At 44.9% G+C, this 24,118-nt stretch overlaps 1 protein-coding gene and 1 long non-coding RNA gene across 7 annotated transcripts in view; one reads left to right on the forward strand and one right to left on the reverse strand.

The window, feature by feature from the left end:
• Positions 1-1,102: 1,102 nt before the first annotated feature.
• Positions 1,103-5,023, reverse strand: SMIM32 (small integral membrane protein 32). Its single transcript, XM_042850908.2, has one exon. The coding sequence runs from the start codon at positions 3,950-3,952 to the stop codon at positions 3,632-3,634; it is 321 nt and encodes a 106-aa protein (XP_042706842.1). The 5' UTR covers positions 3,953-5,023; the 3' UTR covers positions 1,103-3,631.
• Positions 5,024-15,123: 10,100 nt separating this feature from the next.
• LOC135973197 (uncharacterized) overlaps positions 15,124-24,118 on the forward strand; it is a 133,804-nt gene continuing 124,809 nt past the window's right edge. For 5 of the 6 annotated variants that reach the window (XR_010589919.1, XR_010589920.1, XR_010589921.1 and 2 more), the window contains exon 1: positions 15,124-15,271. This is a non-coding gene — a long non-coding RNA (uncharacterized LOC135973197). Of the gene's footprint in view, positions 15,272-19,848; positions 21,266-24,118 lie in introns of those variants that run through there. The other variant, XR_010589923.1, reaches the window with a different exon arrangement.

A 24,118-nucleotide genomic window follows, 5' to 3' on the forward strand; every position in this document is an offset into this window, starting at 1 on the left:
GACGGCGTCACCGATCTGAGCTGTGTCACAGGGCAGTTGGTCAGGTAAGCAGGTTCCAAGCTGTAGAGGTTAAAACCAAGAGCTGGAAATTAACCCAGAAGCTTTTTGGAAGCAAGTGCAGAGCTCAAGGAGTGCCGGTCCAATGTGCTGCCAATATGTAATTCCACTTAAAAAGCAGACTGCAGCATTCTGCACCAGCTGCAGGTTTCCAATGGTCCCACTCTGTAGCCCCCTCGAGAGCGCATTACAGCAATCTAATCGTGCAGTGACAAAGGCCAGGCTAATTGTAGCAAGAGTGGCATCAAAGAGAAAAGGTCACAGTCATCTTGCCGGGGCAAGGTAGGAATTAATGGTTCATGTCCCTAGCTTTATAACAAGAAGTACTCCAACCCTTTTCAGCACATAGGCTCTGAGTTGGCAGGGCATATTGGATATACTTAATTTAAGCATGAGTAGCTCTATTGGAGTTAATATTCACGTACTTTAAGTTAAGCATCTGCTTAAGTGCCCCTCTGAATCAGGGCCATATTCATGGTTACAGAATTTGTGTCAGACTTCAGATGGTTATTAAGTACAGAAGGTGATGTCCTTTTTACAGTAGTACACTGCTCTTTGAGGTAAAGTATAATCTCCTTTGCAGAGAAGTTGAAATTGTATTGCCACCGTTAAGCAATCCTATAGGAGGTCATAGTACATACACAAATACTAGACATATGTTTTTTTTAGTAACGTAAGTGCGAAAACCTTGCACAAGGAATATTTACTATCATGCTTAACAGGAGTCATGGGCTGGCATAAGAAAATTGAATTCATGGTCAAGAATGCTTCTAAATAATCCTTGGTTGTCCCCTGTCTGTGGCCTTGCTGGCAACATTTTGGGTTTAGTAAAAGAGAATATATCTGATCTCTCCCCCACATTTGTTAAAATTGCATTAACACACCAGAGATGTGGAGCATCTTTGGGGGCTGGTAAGAAAAATGCAGATGTTCAGTCAACTGTTGTTGCTACCAAGTACCATTGTAAATATCATTGTAAGTGTGCCATATTCTTTTGATGACCCTCCTCTTGTCATTAACCCTTTAAAAATAGGATTCTGCTGTGTTTTTTCTTGTGTGATGGAATATTTTAATACAAATTAATTACAGTACAATGCAAAACACACTTTAAAAGGTCGTAATTGTTGTGCTAATGGAAATTCTTAGACCAAACTTGTTATTTATGATCATTTAAAACACACTATCATTGTATAAAAGCCATTTATTGCCTAGTTTGATTACTTAATCCTCTAACTCTTACATTTAGATGTGTTGAGCTAAATGCAGTTCCCATATAAACACTGCATTTATACTCGAGTGAGTCCTTGGAGTTACACCAGTGTTAAACTGGTTTAAGTGAGATAAGAATTGCTCCTTGTGAAAAAAGTCAGACCTAGTTATATGGTAGTTTTGTTCTTCTCTGTGATAAAAGCATAAAGTGTTCACTACTCCGAGAGCATAAAAGGATAGTTGATTTGTCAATGGTAACATTTCTTGTAAGGTAAGAGAGCTTGCAAACAGGTTACACACACACACACACATACACATGTGGTTGTGTCTATATCAGCTCACTGTATGTGTGTATGTGATCTGTTTGTAAACTCTTTACAGTTGGCTTTAAAAGAAGTTACATACACACAACATTCCCATGATTCTCTGTATGTTAATGAACTGAAACATAGGTACAACTTTTGCTCTTAGTGACACCAGCTGAATCCCATTTGTTTCACTTGGATTGTACCAGTGACATTGAGAGTAGAATCTGGCCTTATGTGTATGTGTCTATATACATACACCTTTATACCTACAGCCTCAACCTTGATGAACCACTGGGTACATGACATTCTTTGACTATTAATTAGAATGACGATGCATACCAGTCACTGTGCAGGTCTTTCTCTGCAAAACTGGGATTACAGAATAGAAGTATGCAGCTCTGTAGTAAATCACATTTTTTGTACACGTAAAGTATCAAGTCAATTAGTAAGTTTAAACAGACATTTTCATGTAGCTCTTATAACAGCGCCTCATTGCTAATTAATTGCAATTTAAATTTGTCACCAGTGACCACTGCTGAGTAAATGGCACCATCCTCCATCCATGCTTCTAATTTTTCCAGCAGTATGCCAAAAGCATGGGATGAAAATGATTGTGAGCATTAAAGTAACCATTCTTATAAAATTGTGATTCCTGCTTTTCAATTTGTTACTCATTTTTTTTGCACCAAAATGGGACTGATGTTATCCTCTCATAATTAGTTTCCATGCCACAGTGGCATTTTTCCCCCCCAATGATCCTTTTGGGTTGATACATTGGTTAATGCAGCTTTTGTTGTTGTTGTTGTTGTTGCTCAAGAAAGTTTAAACCAAGTTACCTCATTCTTAAGTGGTCCATTTAGCAGAACTGGGGCCTGAAAATCTGACCAAGAGACACTAGAACAGTGATACTCAGACTGTGACTCGCGAGCCGCAAGTGGCTCTTTAAGGTGTTTCCTGCAGCTCTTAGCAGCACATGATATTAAAACACTGTGATTTAATTATTAACCAATCTAAGTTATTTACCAATCAAGATGTTTTACTATGTTATTAACCAATTAAGTTATGAACTTCCACTAAGTCAATAACTTATTTACTGTGAGAATAATATATAAAAACTAAGTATTTCCCCTGCCGTACTATTTAAATATTTTTAAATTAATGGAGATATCCTATCTCCTAGAACTGGAAGGGACCTTGAAAGGTCATCGAGTCCAGCCCCCTGCCTTCACTAGCAGGACCAAGTACTGATTTTGCCCCAAATCCCTAAGTGGCCCCTAAGTAATATGAAAATCCCTAAGTAATATGAATAGTACTATAGTAAATGAAACAATGAATTCACACTATGGTGGATCTTTTGGGTAATGTTGATCACTAATTTGGGTCCTGAGTCACTGAGGTCTGAGTATCCCTGCACTAGAACATCAAGAATGCTGGTTAACAGGATCACAGAAGAGATGCTAAAAGAGATGCATGTTTGGCTTACGGTCTTTACCAGAAATATCTTCCATTACGTTGCCACATGTTTCCAGTAACAATAAAGCAAAATGGGTCTGTAAAGTAAATTGATTTCCTCATTGTGGCCCTCAAGTAAATATATTAACATTTCTACATTTGATGCCATGATTTTCCAAATACAGGCTACAGTTCCACCAGATGTACAAATTAGAGATTATTGTCAAGGCAAATGCCATTGTACCTTGATTGAATGGGTCAGTGATGAAATTTGCATACATATAGAGTTAAACAGAGGTTTCTACTATCTGCAATGCATTTCTTTTGTATGTATCTCTGTACATAAATTAAACATAATAATGCTTTATCTTTTGAATTCATAAAAGGACTTTTTATTTACATCTACTCTAATATACATACAGCAATTTTTTTTCCCTGCAAGGAATTTTTTCTCTTAATACTGAGACTCCAAATATTATTTAAAAGGGGATTGGATCCACCTAACAGCATAAGGAAATAACATTTTATTGCACAGGTTTTCTGGCTCATGCTAGTGCTATATATCAAAGCAAAACTGTATTAAACAAGGCTTCCCCTTTGTGGTTTTAGACAGCTTGCGTCCTCCATGTACTCCTTGTTTCTCTGAGTGATCTGTCATAAGGTAGAGTAGCAAAAAAAGAATTTTTCAACTGACAGTTAATAAAGAGCACAATTATTATCACAGTCAAAAGCAGGAAGAAAAACAGAACAACGTAAGTCACCAGATCTGGCTTATTTATTTCCCCTTCTTTTAACACCCTGGCTGTTGACATATAAAACGCGGAGGAGCTTACTGGTCTCTGCGTGCTGTTCAGGTAGGGGGTGTTGGTCTGAATGATTAGGTGAGCTTCAGTGGCACTGGTTGAATTTAACAATTCACTATACATGTTCTTGCTTAAATTTTCTTCCCCTGTAGGTGTATCAGAAGGGAGCAAAAGTGTCAGTCGTTGGTGTGGGAAAGGACTGTTCCCATTTGTAACGGGCTGAAATCCAGCCACATACTGTATAAACGTAAATGCAGCAATTCAGTTCACTTACATCGCTCAGTGAGTTTGCTTCTTTCAGTCTCCCTGGATCACATTTACATCATTAATCCTCAAATAGTAATCAGAAAAAAATGTGTAAATATATATCTATATATATACCTCTTGTTCGGGCACTTGCTCTCTCAGACAAAACCAGGGCTTATGCCAAATGGACTGGGTCTTCTGTGTGAACTGAACTGGTTATCTGGGATGAGTTGACAGGATCTTCTTAATTTTCCTGGGAGTGGAATGTGGCAGCCTCCCGTGCATAGAAACAAGACTCTCCTCTTTAACAAAACCCTGTACTGTAAGCCAAACAGAGAAGAAGAAATGCTTTGTATAGCAGCACTTGCTTGTTTTGAAGGGAAGGCACAACAGATTTCCAGGTGATTATCTGAAGAGCGATGCACACAAATCCAGTGTTAAATAAGGTCCACGTCCACCAAAAGAAGCAGCTTCCTCTTTGACATCTAGTTGAATTCGCAGTTGCAATTCCCTCCCTCTGGGAACTCCTCACTGCTGGAATGCTGGTTCTTTGTAGCATTAGTTGACTTTCTTGATCTGTTAATTGTGCACTGTGCAGCTAGCACTGAGAAGCTTTCGCTTTCTGGATTCGCTTTTTCAGTTGCTTTAAAGAAAAAAAAAAGCCTCCTTTGTTTAAAACAAAAATAAGTTCTTAGCTCTGTCGAAGCCTCTTCCTCACCCCTGCTCCAGCTAAGCTGTTAGCTGGAACTGGGATCTGGGCATAAATATGTGAAACGTGACTTTTCCCTTTAAACAGACACTCCACCACAGCGTCACTTGCTACTATGTGAAGGGAAGAATTACACAGTGGTGCTGAATGCTTCTTGCAGTGACTTGATGCTAAAAGGGAAGAGATCTCATGATAGATCCTCATGAGTTTCAAGGCTCTGGGTGGAAAGCTAGACATGGGGAGGAGGGGTCGGAAACAAAGCAAAAGTAAATTGCATCAGAGTCTCTCTCTCTCTCTCTTCCTTGGACTTTTGTTATTAAAATGGGTCTCTCTAGGGTAAATAAGAAAATGTCTTTTTTTTTCTACATAGTCCCCAGCACCCTCTACACCCTGACAATTAGCATGTTAATTCTTTTTCATCAAATTACTTATATACTGCCATTAGCTGCTGGCTGGCTGCCAGCTCCCCTTAGCAATCCCTCACTTCAATACATCAGATAAACATGGGTAATACTTTATTGTAACCATCAGAACTCAAAAATGGGAAGAGGGAGCATTTGTTATCTTGAGAGAGGACACTATGAACCACTCTCTTCACCCTCAGGACACGGATACAAGCAATCCTTAGAGCAGCTTATGAAGATTTTTTTATCACATTCCAATTCTGGATGGTTAAGCGTTTTAATTACCATAATAAAATAATTCTGCCTTAAAAGAGAGGAAATGTAAAAGGAGGAATCTTATGTACAATGATTTTTTAAAAAAGTTTCTGTTCAGGAAAAGAGATTGATTTAGGCCCTGATATTCATTGAGGCACTTAAGCACCTGCTGAACTTTAAGCACCTGGATAAGCCCATCTACTTCAATGGGACCTCTTTTGTACTTAAAATTAGGCACATGCTTAAGACTCTTTGTACACATACCCCTCACTCTGGCCTTGAGTCAGCAGTCTGTCTCTTTTCAGTAAAGCACTTAAGCATGTGCTTAACTTTCAGCCTGTGTTGAAGGCCCATTAACTTCCCTGGGACCAGCACTTCCACAGGAGGCCCGTGTTGCTCGAGGGTGTATGGACATTAGTCTTTATTCATCCATTCAGGGGTGAATCATTTCTTTTTCTACATGGCCTGTTTTGAAAAAGTGCTAAATTTCTTTCTCTATTGTCAGGTTTCAGAGTAGCAGCCGTGTTAGTCTGTATCCGCAAAAAGAAGAACAGGAGTACTTGTGGCACCTTAGATGCTCTAATAAATTTGTTAGTCTCTAAGGTGCCACAAGTACTCCTGTTCTTCTTTTTTCTCTATTGTGTTTGCCGCCCAGGAGCCATAGACAGGTCATCCAGAGGGGGCAGGGCATGGGCTGAACACCCCTGGTTCCAGCACCTACGCTCTCCCAAGTAAACAGCATTGTAGGGGAATGCATTTGCTCTCCCTGGTCAGCTCTTCTCAACCACGGGCCTGATGGACTGTGTCCTATCTGCTAATTTCCTCCTATCTAGCGCGGTAGGAGTTGAACTGAACTCTGCCTAGCTGCCTCTTTCTCTCTCTAAAAAAAACAACCAAAAAACGAGCTGGGGAAATGAGAGACGCCTCTGGGGCGCCGAATTAGACAAATGAAATGGAGAAAGTTTTAATGCTGCATCAGTCTGAAAAAGTATTAGTTATAAATAGCTCCTTTAAAAAATGTTACCAAGCCTTTAAAAAAACAAACAAAAAAAAAACACCCCAGCACAATGCACAAGTGTAAACGTCATCACAGTGGGAAACAAAAGTAATGGATGCATTTTAGTCCAGTTTAAAAATGTGTTTTCATGACTGTTTCGAGGTGTTCTGCTTATTACTCAGAGGCATAAGGTGGTGGTAGAGGTGGGACTTGTCCAGCACTGCCTCAGCTGCTGTCTGTCTCTTGCATGCAGCATGCCAGGGGGCAGCTCAACCGGTGCATTGTGGGACTGCACCAAGAAGACCAGTTGCACTCCTGCCTCAGCAAGCTCAGTGTTTGCTCGCTACACTGTCTGGTGGACCCCAGTGCTGCGTGCTGGGCGAGTCAAAGCGGTGGTGTGAACCAATATAAGCATTTTCTGTGTGGGCCCCAAAGGATGGCACAGCCATGCCAGCGGGTGGTTCATATAAACAAACTTTGTGTCCTGAGAACAGGGTCGGCTCCAGGCCCCAGGGGGGAGGGATAGCTCAGTGGTTTGAGCATTGGCCTGCTAAACCCAGGGTTGTGAGTTCAATCCTTGAGGGGGCCACTTAGGGATCTGGGGCAAAATCAGTACTTGGTCCTGCTAGTGAAGGCAGGGGGCTGGACTCGATGACCTCTGGGGGTCCCTTCCAGTTCTAGGAGATGGGATATCTCCATATATTACATTACATTACATTACATTACATTACCAGCAGAGGAATCACATGCCTGGGGTGGCATTCCATCCATTCTTGGGGTGGCACAGTCAGGGCAGTTTTTTTTTTTTTTTGCTTAGGGTGGCAAAAATGGTAGAGCCGGCCCTGCCTGAGAATGGAGTGGGGGAGCTAACTTCTCCCGGGGCCCGGCCATTGCCTGCAGGTGTTCTGGCATGCACAGAGGCACGTAGCCAGCCAACATGGTTCCTTTCGCTGCTACAAAATTGTATCTTAAGCTCTTGGAAGCTTTCTTTGCCCTACAGACATAACAATTTAGCTACAGTGTTAAGAATTTGCATTCAGAGCCGTTGTTAATTGTTGTGGTCCAGCCACCCAGCAGCTGGCATTGGAATGACAGCATCAGCATGTTTTACAAGTACCTTGAACACACTGAGTAAGCGCTTGCTGCTGCCTTTTTGGACGAAATATGATATAGGAGTTAATAAGAAGCCTGGGAGTAAGTCAGTCATGTTTTCAGCTAAAGCCAGTAAATTTAGGCTTAATTTCAAGACGGCTAATTTGCCCTAAATAATTCCTTAATTACAAAATTAAGAACTGATCCTTTTCCTTTATTATCCTTAAGGAGGGTCTGGTTCAAAGTCTGTAATTTTTCCTCATGCGCTCATCTCTTGTTTGGTAATGTTTTTGAATTCCCATAAGTAGGATTCTAAAATGTCTGGGAAAGATGCGCCGAAGGCATGTGTGTGGACCCTAACACCATTGGAGGGTTGTCTTGTTATGCTTAGCCCTTTTCATCTTTAAAACTCAGAGCTTTACGAAGCTGGCAAAGCATTATTATCCTCATTTTAATGGCTGGGGCCATAGGCGCCGACTTCCCCTCTGCCCCATGGGTGCTCGACCCCCGCCCCCCGCCCCTGCACAACCCTTGCCCCGCCCCAATTCCACCCCCTTTCCCCAAGTCCCCGCCCCTGCCCCGCCTCTTTACTGCCTCCTCCCTGAAGCGCGCCACATCCCCACTCCTTCCCCTCCCTCCTGGAAAGTCCTAAGTGCCACCAAACAGCTGTTAGGTGGTGCGCTGGGAGGGAAAGGAGCGGGGATGCCACACTCACGGAGGGAGGAGGAGGTGGCTAGGAGGGTGGGGGGGAGCGTGGCTGCTGGTGGGTGCGGAGCCCCCACTAATTTTTCCCCGTGGGTGCTGCAGCCCCACGAGGTTCAAGACTAGGGTATGAACTGGATCACGCCCCCATGCAAAGCAGTAAGCCTCCACTCTGCACTCTTGCTTGAGCTACCCAGATCTTGGGTGCCTGCCTATTTCTTTTCGCTCCTTCAAGAACTCCACCAACCCATTACCCTCTGGCCTGGTATAGGGGGAAGCCTAGGGCAACAGCAAATTACTACCCCCTGGAGCAAGGTGCAGATGGGGGGAATCCTGACTCAGGGATGTGGTGTCACTGTGACTGGTACAGGTTGCAGCATTGCCTCTAAAGCAGGGGTACGCAAACTTTTTGGCCCGAGGGCCACATTGGGGTTGCAAAACTGTATGGAGGGCTGGGTAGGGAAGGCTGTGCCTCCCCAAACAGCCTGCCCCCCCGCCCCCTCCCACTTCCCACCCCCGACTGCCCCCCTCAGAATCCCCGACCCATCCAACCCCCCTCGCTCCTTGTCCCTTAATCTCTCACCCCTAACCGCCCCCTGGAGCCCCAGCCCCTATCCAACCCCCCTGCTCCCAGTCCCCTAACTGCCCCGACCCCTACTCACATGCCCCCAACAGGCCCCCCGGGACCCGAGGCCTATCCAACCCCCCCTGTTCCCCATCTCCTGACCTCTATCCACACCCCTGCCCCCTGAGACTCCCACACTTATCCAACCCCCCCCACACATTCCCCATCCCCTGACCGCCCCCCAGAACCTCTGCCCCATCCAACCGCCCCCGCTCCCTGTCCCCTGACTTCCCCCCAGGACTCCCTGCCCCTTATCCAACCCCCCGGCCCCAGCCCCGGCCCCCTTACCATTCTGCTCAGAGCAGCATGTCTGGCCACCGTGCTGCCTGGCAGGAGCGCGCAGCCCCACCATCCAGAGCGCTGCCCGTGCGGCGTGGCTGTGGGGGAGAGGGGCCAGCGGGGGAGGGGCCAGGGGCTAGCCTCCCCAGCCGGGAGCTCAAGGGCCGGGCAGGACAGTCCCATGGGCCGGATGTGGTCCACAGGCCGTTGTTTGCCCACCTCTGCTCTCAAGTCAGAGCATAGTCTGACTGCTGCTCCCTACTCCCACTGGTGAGCCAAGGAAGGCCCCTGAAATCAGTGGGGCTCCTCATGTGAGTAACTACTCACTAGCAGGAGTAAGGGGTTCAAAATCTGGCCCTAAGTATTTTGCCTAAGATACAATACGATATGTCAATGGCAGTCCTAGGAAGAGAACCCAACTCTCCTGACTTGTGGTCCAATGCCCTAGTATTAATCAAACACTGAAATGAATTATTCATCGTTTTTATAATGGAAAGTAGGGATCATTCTATTTATTACGTGGGTGCCGCACCAACAGTTTCCGACTCGCTTTACAGACTGACAAAGTAATAGTATTTGCTGTAACAATCACTCACCCACTACAAATAAACAGGAGATAATCTTGGTGGGTAATGGGTCATGTAGGGGACAGTCCCTTTGTGAATAACTGAAGTCTTTCCCCAACTCTGCACTGGTGAATAGCACACGATCCAACCTCTGTGTACATATCAAGATAAATATCAGCTGAGTGAAATGAAGGAGGAAATAAAACATTAGCTTTCTCAGTAATATAACCATTTACAATGTGTGTTACAATCCTTCTGCTTTTAAGAGTAAACTGCAATCCAGGGGAATTGTTTCTATTAGCAGAGTAAAATGTAACCTAGCATAACCTAAAAACTGCTATAATGACTCAAAATGTTATAAAGGAAAGAAAACAGAAAGAAAATAATGAGTCTATATTTTTTTAAGAAGTCACTCTAAAGGAAAACACTTCTTATCGGATGTCATAGACGAATCATAGAATTATAGAAGATTAGAGTTGGAAGAGACCTCAGGAGGTCATCTAGTCCAACCATCTACTCAAAGCAGGACCAACCCCAACCAAATCATCCCAGCCAGGGCTTTGTCAAGATGGGCCTTAAAAACCTCTACAGATGGTGATTCCACCACCTCCCTAGGGAACCCATTCCAGTGCTTCACCACCCTCCTAGTGAAATAGTTTTTTCTAATATCCAACCTCGACCTCCCCCACTGCAACTTGAGACCATTACTCCTTGTTCTGTCATCTGGTACCACTGAGAACAGTCTAGATCCATTCTCTTTGGAACCCCCCTTCAGGTAGTTGAAGGCTGCTATCAAATCCCCCTAGTTCGTCTCTTCTGCAGACTAAACAAGCCCAGTTTCCTTAGCCTCTCCTCATAAATCATGTGCTCCAGCCCCATAATGTCCTTGAAATAAAAATTAATGTGCCTAAAATGAAATCTCCAACCCAAGTTTTAGGCCCCTAATCAGGCCATTTTTTTACTTAGGTGCCTAAATGTGATGCCTAAAGAATATGGGCCTAATAGCTTTTGTATAACATTTAGAACTCTGCTCCAGCGTCAGTTTTTGCTGTGCGTATCTTCACAACGGTATCTTGCAAGTTGCCATCAGAATTTGTGCATCACATTATGGAGGAGATTTTTGCCAATGCCATCAAGGTGAAATTCATCCCAACACAGTGGCCATGTGCTCTGCCAAATCCTCCCCTTTTCTCTTTTTTCTGCACAGAGCCACCGATTCAGTGGGATATTTCAATGTGTCTGGAAGGAGAGGCAAGAGAGACTATAAATTAGTGCAAGAGCCCTGCATGTGCTGAAGACTGTGGAGCATGGGGGTTCTTGGAGTGGATCCTGAGGCCCACAATTATATAGATCCTCTGGTTCTCCTCTATCCAAGCAAATGTGGGAGAGCAAAGACTGAGGAGAATAGTCAAGCCAATCAGTTGAGTAGTGGCTCCACTCCAGTTCTACTTGAGGAGAGGACATTCCCTTCCCTTATGCCCCAAATTACTCAGGTTGGTTGGCAGAGACATGATTTGGCCCTTTGCGGGGGCTCCAAACTCTCATGTGGCACTGTGGTGAGTTTCACCCTCAGCAAGGAGAGGGTTTTTTTGAGGTGGAAATATCATCTCCTAGGTGAAAAAATAAGGCAAACGTTCCCCTATTTCTCCCAGGCAATGATCAATGATTCCCCATAATCTGAACAAAACTGGTGTTTCCACCTCAGTAATTCTCTGTGTGTGGGTTCCTCGAGGACAAGTTATTCCATAAATTCCTTTTTTTTTTTCTGGAAGCATTTGGTCTTAGTCAAAGACAGGAGGTTTGGACTAGATGGGGCACTGGTCTACTCTGCTATGGGCAGTCTCCATGTCCTAATATTAAACGCTACAGTTTTATGAAATGGCTGCAATGTAATATCTGTAAAGAAAACAATGGAAGAGATACTTCTCTTCATGGGCTCTAGTAATTCTCCGCTTAGATTTGAATACTGTCATCTGGTCCCACCAACGCTTTTTAATCAAGTTACAGGCTAGGTAAAAGTAATTTCTGCACTGTTCTGAATAAGTTCCTCTGTGATTCTTCGGGGCTATAAAGTAGAAAAAATCTTTTCCACTTTCATGCATCTTTTCAAGTAAAACTGAACGAATCTCTTTCCCCATTACTGCACATAATGCATCCAGACTAAATATAACCATCTTCCGGAATGTTCCCTTGTTACACTGTAACACATCATCACACTTACTGTAATTAAATGTATGAGCTGCATTGTAGGGAAGTCTGATCACTAGGGAATGAGCCCTACCAGTCACCTGTCCTTTATCATTCGAGACAATACCTAACTCTCAGATCACAATTCTTTGTGTGAGCATTACGGCACCGCCTTAGTTTTCCTTACCCTACTTTGCTAGCATTAGGAGTTGGGGATGATGAGAAGTATTGCTAGGGGGAAACTTTGAAGGTCAGCACAGGATTTTTATCTCAATAGTACAAGTCTTTCTTCTGTCATTTCTTCGTTGCTTACACCCTCCTTGGTAGGCAAGATGCTGCACAGTCCTGAGCAATCCAAATGGACTGTCACTTACGAATTGAGATGGGTTCCATTCCTGTTGCAGAGTTAAATGATGACTTTGAACTCAAGCGTTCACATGAGTGAGCAGAGCAGAGCAGAAATCAGTAGACCTGATACAAACATTTGATGTGCCAAATAAAAGATATCCCACTAGATAGATGGCTGAGATGGTTGAATGCTGCATTAAAAAAACCTGCAAATCTTTGTTTGAATTTAGAAATGCCCCGACTCTGGCCATGCATCTGTTCCCTTTGCATTTGTTTATTGTGAACATTTAAGTGAGCATAGTTAAGTCACATGAACTCTCATGGAAAGTGCATTTTAAATCTGCACATGCGGGTGCAATGGTATATTTTGTATGGCATGGGACGCTGCTTGATTACCATAGCAGAGGTATGCCCCTTACTGGAGTCCCGGTGCAGCGACAATTAAACAAACCTGACAGGATCTAATTCCTCTCTCTGAGGATGGACTCTGCTAACTATGAAGGTAAGGGAGGGGGCCCCTTAAATGTAAACCCTCCATTCAACCACTAAATCTTACAGGACTGTGTTTTTTCTATGGAGGATGCCGTAGGCAAAGATTGTATAACCCCAAAAGGAAAAAGTGCCATCTTTTCTATGATTTCCAAAGGTTCCAGCTCCCTAGGAAAGAGATTCAAAGAAATAGGGGGCTTATTCTTGTCTTCCTCTTAATTATATAAGTTGTGCTCATTTAGTGAGGACATGGAAACAATACCATGTGACTTCTATGAACAAGTATCCAATACTCATAGTGAGCTGGTCCACTCACTCCAGCAAATAAAAATGACAAAAAAGTGCCCAATAAAGTGAAGGCCCCCTGCTGGCAGACATTCTGAGAGCAGCACCCCAGTGTTCGACAGAAAACTGGGGCGTGAACTCTTGTTCGCTCAGCTCTAAGATAGCCCAGCTAGCTAAGAATAAGTGAGAGCAACAAATGCATTTTCTACTCGGGCATTCAACGACCCCCATTTGTGAGAAGGAATAAACAGCCCTCTAATACACAAAGCTGTATCCATTGATCTCTGCCTTGGGATGGCAGTAACCAGAAGGTGAAAATGAAGCACAGTCTAACACTACAAATATTACAGTCTCCTGTGGACTTTAGAAACAAACCAATGTCATTCTTGAAATGGGATGGGCCATTTAAGGCTGCTTGGCTGAAGATCTGTAAGGCTACGTCTATACAGATGCCCCCCGACTTACGCAATCGTTCCGTTCCGGAAAGCCTTGTGTAACTCGAATTTTGCATAAGTCGGAAACGTATATCCGTACGTTATGCAAAAATTTCTGCAACTCGAAAATCCTATTTTTGGCCTATGGAACTTTTTCCGTAAGTGTGAATTTGCATAAGTCGGGTCTTGTGTAACCCAGGGAGCATCTGTACTTCAAGCACTACAGCTGTATTGCTGCTGCTGTGGCACTGTAGTGTAGACACTTACACCAGCGATGGAAGAGATTTTTCCATCATTGTAGTAAATTCACCCTCTCAAGAGGCAGTGGCTAGATCTGAACAATTCTTCCATTGACCCAGTGTCTGTACTGGGCCTTAGGCTGGCTTAACAACTTGTCTCAGGGGTGTGAATTTTTCACTCCCCTTAAGTGACATTGTGAGGGTGAGCTAAAGTTTAGGTGTAGACTAAAGGCACAACCATTCATGTTACAGTTTAATCTCAGACAGTGGTTCTAATGTTCTCCTAGTGGGACCTACCTCTGAGCTAGCCAAGTTCTAGCTGGGGAACCCCCCCCCCCCACCCCCACAGACATTCTGATTCAGCAGTATGGAGAGGCCAGGTTGGTTATGACCATCTTACCTACTGTTGTTAGGAGAATAGCCTAGGCCTTTGATGACCCGGTTCAAGTCACTGCTCTGTCACAAACATGGTGTGTGTCCTTGGGCAAGTCCTTTAGGTTAAATTCTGTAGGAATTGCAGGGCATAACTTTTAGGTACCCTGCCACCTAGTGGAATGCTCAGTCCTGAGTTAGGTTCCCCGGGCTTCCTGTACAATATACAGGGAGTGTTAGATGCCTAGGAAAGGCAGTAACAGAAACTAGCAAGCTGAGTGGGGAAGCTGTCTAAGATAGCTAGTAGGAAATGCAGAGGAGACGCATGGGGGGTCTAAGCCCTGCCCCTCCAAGGTAGTTAGGTGCTTAGCTACCAGAAGATGACACCTGTCAATTGCATTAAAGTTTTTCCATTTTAAAAAAGGTTCTTTTTTTTTTTTTTGTAAAGCAAATCTATCCTCCACACACAACTATATGGTATTGGAACGAAGGTGAGTACAATCCATTTTCAGGGCAAGCACACACAATGGAAGAGCAAATGTTGGGCATGAAAGATGCTGATCTGCAGGCTTCTCAGTCATTGTGTGACTTTATGGCCATATCTGCACCTGTGTGACAAGAGCACTAAATCTAATCATGGGCGTGTGTGACGTTTGGTACCTCGTGAGAACACACTACACCCCCATGTTCATCCTTATCAAATGATTGTGTGGTATCCAATGCAAAGTTTGTCATGCTGGATGTCTTCAGAAGGCTCATGATGCACTGAGCATTGTTGTTATAGTGATGTTATAGGTTATAATTTCATGTATATAGTTATGAGGCTGAAACTGTATCCTCATGGATTAAAGCAAGCCCAGACAAAAACTCTCCAGAAGCAGAGGGGCAGTTGACACCGCAGCATGTATGAGACAAACCCAGCCCAGCCTCAGAGGAACAAAGGACACTGGCTTAGGCAGCAACAAAAGGATCTGTTGGACTCTCGAGTGAGTCACTCCCTTCCTTTGATCAGCTTGGGACTGCGATGAGGTAATGCTCACCTGACTCTAAAGGGGGGGGGCAAAGCCAAGAGGGAAGAAAGGACATGATAAAAGGGAGAAACTTTGCCATGCTGTTCCTCTCTCTTCCACCTCCATCTACAGACACCGCACCAAGCGACTGAAGCGCTGATCAAAGGGGAGAGCCTGACTGAAGGGAAACCAGCCAGCCTGTGGTGAGCAGCATCTAAGTTTGTAAGGGCATTGGAAGTGTTAAGATCAGCTTAGAATGCAGTTTGCTTTTATTTCATTTGACCAAATCTGACTTGTTATGCTTTATCTTATAATCACTTAAAAATCTATCTTTGTAGTTAATACATTTGTTTGGCTATTCTACCTGAAGCAGTGTGTTTGGTTTGAAGCGTGTCAAAGAATCCCCTTGGGATAATAAGCCTGGCATATATCAATTTCTTTGTTAAATTGATGAACTCATATAAACTTGCAGCATCCAGCAGGCCTAACTGGACACTGCAAGACGGAGGTTCCTAGGATTGTATTTGGGACCGGAGATATTGGCTAGTGTCATTCGGTTGCACAATCCAAGGAGCACTCCTTACTTGAGAAAGATTACAAAATACTGCATGTGCTTGGCAACGACTTTAAGGCATATTTTATCTATGACTGAACAAAATGAAAAGAACCGTGAGCATGCTATTCCTCTGCCGGCAAAGCAAGATACCGCCAGTTTAATTGTTTGTCTGCCACTTGCTAAGGATGAATTGTTTTATAATTTCTAGTTGTAATGCCTAAGGGTTCAGCTCTAAAAAAACTAAATGTGTGTATCTCTTCTTCGTGAAAGCTCTTCCAAGTGTTGAAGATGGGCACCCCGCAGAAAACAAAAAGAGCATCTCTGAGCCATTAACCAAGGCTTCTAATGTTTGAGTCTTATGGATTGAACTCGCTAATGTTCCAGGGTTACTAAATGTTCCCAGCAACATAGACAAAGGGCTGGTCTACACTGAAAACGTACATTGGCATTGCTATGTCTCCCCGGGGTTTGAAAAATCCACAGCCCCGAGAAATGTAGTTAAGCCGACATAACCCCCAGTGTAGACAGGGCAAGGTCGACAGAAGAATTCTTCCATCACACTAGCTGCCATCTTGCAGGGAGTTGGATTAACTACAGTGACGGAGAACTGCTCCTGTCGCGGTAATGAGTGTCTATAGTGAAGTGCTACAGAGGTGCCACTGTAGCATTTTAAATGTCTTCCTCGCCCAAATCTCCCTCCTCTGGCTGCTGCGGGAGGGAGTTATAGAAACTTCTGTGCCTCCTGCCTGCAAGAATCAGGGCAGGGGTGTTTCCGAGGTGGAGGAAGCGGGAAAGCCCAACTGCCAGGCCGTGATGAAAGATAAGACACTTACCAGGAGAGCCTGACCACCAGATTCGGGTTGAGAGAAGGGAGACCCACCCTCCTCCCTCAGCCTCTAGAGTCCCAATAATAAAATGACATCACCTCCTTCTAAGGCTGGACTCTTTATCCCTCTCCCTGACTTTGTGGCTCAATGACTTTGGCACACCACTACTCATCCACCAGGACTGCAGTAGTTATTGTTTGTGGTAACACCTATTTGTCTCAAATGAAATCAGGATCCCATTGTGCTAAGCACTGTAGGCATGAGCTCCTCATGGAGGTTACAATCTAAATAGACAAGACAGGCAGAGAGTGGGCATGACTTCCCCAAAGGCATGCATCTGTTCACTGGCAAGGCATAGATCTCCTGATGTCCATTCCAGAGCTCAGACCATTAGGCTTATTAACCTTTTGGTCAAAAAGAATAGGATGGATTCTCTTTGGATGTTTCCAATGCCAATTCTTAATTGCCTATTGTCTATATGTCTCTCTCTTTGTGCCCCATGCAGGACTCTCATTCTGTGCCTGCTTGGAGAGCAAGAGTCTGGGAATAAAATCAGGGACTCATGCATGGCTGGAGTGCAGCTACCAGGCCAGTGGCTGGAAAGAAACCCAGGCATGGATCCACAATGGCACAAAGATGTGCTCTGAGCATGTCTTCCAGAGTGGTCCCCACAGGCAAATTTGGTGGAGGAACATCCAACTTCACCTGATTTGGGCAACATGCTGGAGCTTAGGTGTGAGATATCCATCTGGCTGCCTGAAGTGAGGCAGAAACTTAGGTGCCTAGGGGATTTTTAAAGAGAAAATTCAGGTACAGAGGGATTTTGAGTGCCTATAGGCACAGGCGCTGACTTTTATATTTCCTGGTAGATGCTACACCCCTGCTCTGTCCCCGAGGCTCTGCCCACACTCTTCCCCTGAGGCCCCACCCTTGTTCTGCCTCTTCCTGCCCCAGATCTGCCCCCTCCCCCGAGACCCCCCTCGCCCGCCTCCAAGTGCCTCCCGCCAGCCACCAAACAGCTAACCGGCGGCCAAACCGAACAGCTGTAGCTGGTGGGTGCTGAGCACCCATTGGTTTTTTTTTCCATGGGTGCTCAGGGGTGAAAGTAACTTAAAGGACTTACCGGTACTCTGGAGTCCTTAGGAGGGGCAGGGCCTCAACCAGAAGAGGCGTGGCCTCTACCGGAAGAGGTGGGGCCTTTAAATCCCCAGGCCCTTTAAATCACTTTAAAGGGCCTCGGGCTGTGGTAGCAGCAGCTGGGAGCCCTGGGCCCTTTAAATCATCCCCGGAGCTACCAGCTGCAGAGGTACCAGCATCCCCGGAGCTACCAGCTGGGAGCCCCGGGGGTGATTTAAAGGGCCAGGGGCTCCAGCTGCTGCTACCGAGTGGAGCCCCAGGCCCTTTAAATCACCATCAGAGGGGGCCCTGGCTTCTGGCGGAGCTTGAAAGGGTCCGCGGCTCCATTGCAGTAGCGGCAGCCGGGAGCCCCTGGCCCTTTAAATCACCACCAGAGCCCCGCGGCTGCTACCCCAGGGCTCCAGCAGTGGGGCTCGGGTGGTGATTTAAAGGATCCCGGAGGGTAGCGGCAGTAGGAGCCCCGGGCCCTTTAAATCGTCCCCGGAGCCCTGCTGCCAGAGCCCAGGGGAGGCGGCGGTGGTGCTCCAGCGGCTATTTTAAGGGCCGGGGTGGTAGTGCCGTCCGAGCCCCTGGCCCTTTAAATTGCCGCCTGAGCCCCGCCACCGCTACCCCAGGGCTCCGGCAGCAGGGCTCTGGCGGCAGTTTAAAGGGCTCGGGGCTCCAGCCGCTGCTGGGATCCCCAGACTCTTTAAATTGCCACCAGGAGAAGCCGATCTGCCTCGGTCCGGCGCACCGGTATGCCGTACTGGGGCGTACTGGCTTACTTTCACCTCTGTGGGTGCTTGATCCCCGGCACACCCACGAAGTTGGCACCTATGCCTACAGGTTTAGGTGGCAGCTATTTTAAGGATCTCAATGACATCTACATTTTGGTCTAAGGTGAGTAAAGTGGAGAGTTAGGTTCCTATGCCCTTTTGTGAATCTGAGCCCCAGCCCTTCCATTCCGAACTGTGTGTCCAATGTCTGCCAGCGCTGGTGTTTCTAAACGTAGCACGCGTCTTGGGGGCAGGATGATAAAACTCTTTACAAATAGCGAGAAGGTGTGTTCCACTTGAGCCATCCAGGATGCAAATGAGAAGACAGAGGTCACCCTTTGAGGGCAAAATAACATAAACTGGGAGAGTTTAATCTCAGAGAAACAGTGACGATTAATGCAATTTGCTCATGAGAAGGGGTGGCAATGCACAAGCTTTTCAAGTTCTGCTCTTCTGATGTCTCTGCTTCATACACATCCGTAATTGAGTGTCACTAGTCAGCTGGCTTAAAACATTCTAGCAGGCATCCTCCTGAAAAGGCTGATTTTTAGATCGTGGATCATCAGTTTTAGTGTTTTGCAGAATGGTGACATTCATTGGCCACCAGCTAGAAGAAGGAATTATAAAAATGCCCTCGGGAGCGTTGACATGAAACGTATGCTAATTGACTGCACTGATAAAGAAGGAAAATCTAGGAACCCGTAAGACCGGATTATATAAATAATCTAAAATCTTATTAATTTGTGAATGTCTGTGCTTTCCTGGAGTGAATTATTTTGGCTGCCATCACTTGATCATGGAAATGAATTTCAAAAGGGCAGTGAGTGATATTAGTTAGGATAACGTTATTAGCCTGTTCACCTCTGTATTATTGGTCTAAAATGAAAACTTTATGAAATATGAGGCCAGGAAGAATACACTACTTCAGCACTCAAAACCCCTTGAAATGTTTGCCACTAATGCCCCAGATTAGTAAAATTTCAGCTGAGATTTAACTTTAAGGAGAAAAGGCATAATAAATATACTGTAGGTTTTTTCAGAGCTATGCAGAAAGTTACTGTTGCTCAGCAAAGTAATGTCTCTGAGAAACATTTTGCTATTTTTAGACAAATAATTTCCAGTTTTATAATAATAAGGTTTGAGTATATCCTTCTGGGGAGTACAGTACTGTGCTTTATTAAAATTCATACTGCATAACATAAAAACCTGGCACTATCTCTGACAACTGCAAACCACAGGACTATTAACTTTAAATGACTGAAATGTGACTATTGCTTAACCCATTGGTAAACTTTTAAGGAGATTGCGTAAAGTGGAAGATTGTCATGATTATCAGATTAGGCTTCATAAAATGATTGAATAATTATGAATACCCATTAACTTTAAAGCATTATGTCAGCCATGAAACCTCGCAAATTGAATTTCTTACTAATTAGTAAGGGAATTTTGACAAATATAGTAGGATCTACCACATACAGAGTGTTGATTTTTTTCTTTCTTTTCAGGGAGTCAGACACTTATAATAGAGAGAGGCTAGTTCTTTGAGTAACATCCCTTGAGAGCTCCACTTCAGGCACCGATCCCATATTCAGTACCACAAGCATTTAGATGTACAAAAGACCTCTGGAAAATGGATGAAATGGAGTCCTCGCTCCTCAAGCATCTCTGGTACTGAGACCCCGATCTCTGGACCACCATCCTCTGGTACTGCAGGACTCTTCACCATTTTCTGTGGGTGCTCCTCCATTGGCTGAGATGAAGGAGACTTCCAGTCAGTTTCCTCTATTTCTGTTCAGGGTTCTCCAACATGTCCCTTCAGGAACCCATTCTCTGAGAGTCACAGGGAAGACCACGCTCGTTATCAAGGGTGATGGAACCAAACCTGCATGCTGACCTTCTCCCCCTCAGTGGCCACACTGGAACCTCTGGGCTGCCTATCGACAACCGTTTGCCAGCCCACAAGTAGTGTCTTATAGGGAGGCCAGAGTTTTACAGTCCTCTTCTCCCCAACTAACCCCACCACAGAAGGAGATGTTTGAGGAGCGGGACACTAGGGCAGATAAAAAGGCCACCCCTCAAATACCTATTTCACCCTCATCTCCAGATGAGGCCATAATGCCTCCGCCACCACCCATGGCCAATGAGTTTTGGCAATTTCAATATCTCACAAAGAAGATAACTCTTCAAATTCCACTTCAAAAGGTCAATGATTCACAGCACAAACAGATTCATGGCTTTTATTGAACATCTGCCACCGGGTCATAAGGAGTAATTCCAGTTCATCATCTCTGAGGGCCAGTTATTGGCCAGAACTGCTCTTCTGGTATCCTTAGGTGCTGCAGACACTGCTGCCAGATCTATCTCCACAGCAATGGTTATGTGCAGGGCATCATGGCTCTAAGTCTCTGGGTTACTGAGAGAAGTACAAACACTGTGGGGGGCCTCCCCTTCAACAGTCATAAGCTTTTCTTGGTAACCACGGTTGAGTCCTCACACACGCTGAAGGACTCTAGGACTACTTTACAATTCTTGGGCATATATACATCTATACATAAAAAAAGGCTTAGTAGGTCACAGACTACCCAGAGATTGTGTCCTGCTCAGGTTTCTGGGCTTCATAGATCCTCTGAACCCTCCCCAGGGAAAGGCATAGATTTCAGAGAAAGAGGGCTGCCTGACTGCCCTCCACAACCACCCATTCATCTTCAAAGCAACAGTTTTGATGGGTTGGTTGAGGGTTCGAATCCTCCTGCACCTCTGATTTCACAGCTGGCCAATTGGCACATGTTCCCCCTTTTGTGGACCAACTTGCCTATTTCCAACATGTGTGGAGGTGGCTTACTACAGACAAGTGGTTCATAAAGGTAATAACATTGGGCTCTACCATTCATTTTACATCACTCCCTCCCTCCCAGCCCCCTTCACTATCCCTCTGCAGGCACCCCTCTCAAAAGCTTTTATTGAGACAAGAAGTGAACTCTCTCCTTCAGTTAGGAGCTATAGAGATGGTCCCTCTTCATCACAAGGGCAAGGGTTTTTACTCAGTGTTTTCTTATGCCAAAGAAGAATGGAGGGTGGAGATCTTAGATCCAAGCCTTCTATACAAGTTCGTAAAGTCTCAAAAGTTCAGGATGGTGAATCTGGCAGATATAATTTCTTCACTAGAGAAAGGGAACTGGTTTTCAGCCCTCAACCTACATGATGACTATTTTCATATAACGACAGGTTTCAGAGTAGCAGCCGTGTTAGTCTGTATCTGCAAAAAGAAGAACAGGAGGACTTGTGGCACCTTAGAGACTAACAAATTTATTAGAGCATAAGCTTTCGTGGACTACAGCCCAGAAAGCTTATGCTCTAATAAATTTGTTAGTCTCTAAGGTGCCACAAGTACTCCTGTTCTTCTTTTTTCATATAACGATACATCCATCGCACAGGCAATACCCTACACTAGGCCAAGATCATTTCCAATACCAAGCACTTCTCTTCATCCTTTCCTTGGCCCCAAGGGTATTCTCAAAGGTCCTGGCAATAGTGGCTGCTTACCTCTGATGAGAAGCAACCCTAGTATTCCTGTATCTGCATGGCTGGCTGGCTACTCAAGGGCTGTTCCTACAAAGTAGTGCTGTCTTTCACCTTGCTTTGTTCCAGGAGTTGGTCTGCAACTGAATGTAAAAAAATCCACGTTAACCCCTGTGCAAATGATACAGTTTATAGGAGCGTATTTGGACTTATTGACAGCCAGAGCCTTCCTTTGCTAACTTTGTCAGGCCTGGTAAGGACAATTCAAAGGAGCCCTCAGACCACAATAAGGAACTGCCTTCAGCTCCTGGGGCACATGGCAGCAACAGCTGCTTCCAGGATTCGCTCCCAATGACCTGTTCTCTAGTCAGAGACACCCTGGACAGACAGGTGATAGTTCCTCTACAAGCAAGGGACTCCCTCACAGGCATTTCTTTCTACCACCCAGCTCCATCAGTGACTAACAACAGATGCATCAATGTTGGGGTGGGGAGCCCACCTCAATGCCCTTACGATTCAGGGCAGATGGACAACTCAGGAAACCAGTTTCCACATCAATCGGTTGGAGCTCAGGGTTATCAGGCGCCATATCCTACCCCTCATCAGGGGCAAATCAGTCAGGGTCATGATGGACAGCATATCCGGCATGTTCTATATCAACAAGCCAGGAGAAGCAAGATCCCCCTCCCTATGCGCCAAAGCCGTGAAACTGTGGATCTATGGAACTGGTGTATAGCTCATCAGATCTAAATCTCTACGGTCTTCCTACCAGGTATTCAGAACACCACTGCCAATGTCCTCAGCAGGCACTTCTCAAAGGACTACAAATGGGAGCTAGATACCCAAGTTCTCCACAATATATTCCTAAGAGGGGGACTGCCAGAGGTGAATCTCTTCACCACCTCCAGAAACAGGAAGTGCTCTATTTTCTGCTGAAGAGGAGGTCTGGGACACCTTGGAAGAAGGGGCTTTTCTATGTGTTTGCCCCAGAACCACTGATACTGTGATGAACAAAATCAGAAAGTTCAGGCCAAAATTATCCTTATGGTACTGACCTGGCCAAGACAAACTTGGTATCCTTCCTTGCTTCACCTATGTATCCAACCATTGTTCAAGCTCTGGATCTGAACTTGCGCACTCACTCCCATCTCTAGGTTTCGTTTTGTTACTGTTGCTTTTAGCTTTAATCCTTGTCTCTCCTTCATCCTCTTCCACCTCCATCCCCGATGCTCCTTCAAAGCAGTGCTATACTTAATTCACAATACATATATATATTCACATAATGAACACAGGAGCTGCCAGCCTGGATCAGATCAGAGTCTAATCCAGTGGCCAACACCAGAGGAAGGTATAAAAATCCCTACAGTCAGCAGTTCTGGGCTAACCTGACCTTAGGGAAAGTTTCCTCCTAACCCCTAATAGCTAAAGGTTGTCTTTAGCCCTGAAGCATGATGGTTTAGGTCTCTTTCCACCAACAGTATTATATAGTAAAGCATTCTATATATGGGTTAGCTAATGTTTTGCTCTCATTTACCTTTGTGCTATTTGGCTTGTCATCCTTTTTAACAAGTATAATGATAAATGCAGGAGGCCTAATATCCCTCAGCATCTCTTATTTTAAAATGTGTTGAGATCATGCACATCGTGGTATGAAGGCCTAACAGTAACTGAAGGAGTTGTACATAAATGTAAAAGTAACGAGCCAACCTTGAATTCTATCAGAACAGAATGGTATGCTGACATTCATGGAAGAGCGGCAGGGGCTGAGTTAGCTAGCAATTCCGTCAGCATCTAATTGACTCAGAAGTAATTGGCAATACTATTTGGGTGCTAGCGAGGCAATTATTGCAGTAATAAAGCAAGAGGAGCTGTGAGGGGAAGGCTATAAAAGGAAGGTAGAGTAGTACAGGGGAATATTTGTACAGAAAAGATAGTTCCTCAGTGGTTTTAACAGGAAATATCTATGGTGCGTCAATGGCCCCCCATTACAATGGTATGTGATCGTCTCACAGTCTATTTAATGCTTTTTATGCCTTACAACAGCCCTGTGAGAGAAAAAAGCATTTTACAGCTGGCAAGTCAAGGCACAGAGCCTCAGAGCCTCAAAAGTACTTCGATGCCGAACTCCCATTGAAATCAACACACAAATCTGCATTGCAACACCTGAAGTCCCCTTTGTGAATCCCATGTTTTGGCAAGCAACCAGACCAGCCGCAGTCGTCCGCTATTTAGAGAGGACACTGGCCATGCACATTA

This window comes from Chrysemys picta, chromosome 8 (genome assembly GCF_011386835.1).
Source record: "Chrysemys picta bellii isolate R12L10 chromosome 8, ASM1138683v2, whole genome shotgun sequence".
NCBI lineage: Eukaryota > Metazoa > Chordata > Testudines > Emydidae > Chrysemys > Chrysemys picta.

Excerpts from the sequence above, each read along its gene's own strand:
- SMIM32 (XM_042850908.2), bottom strand. The coding sequence starts at position 3,952 with ATGTATAGTGAATTGTTAAATTCAACCAGTGCCACTGAAGCTCACCTA.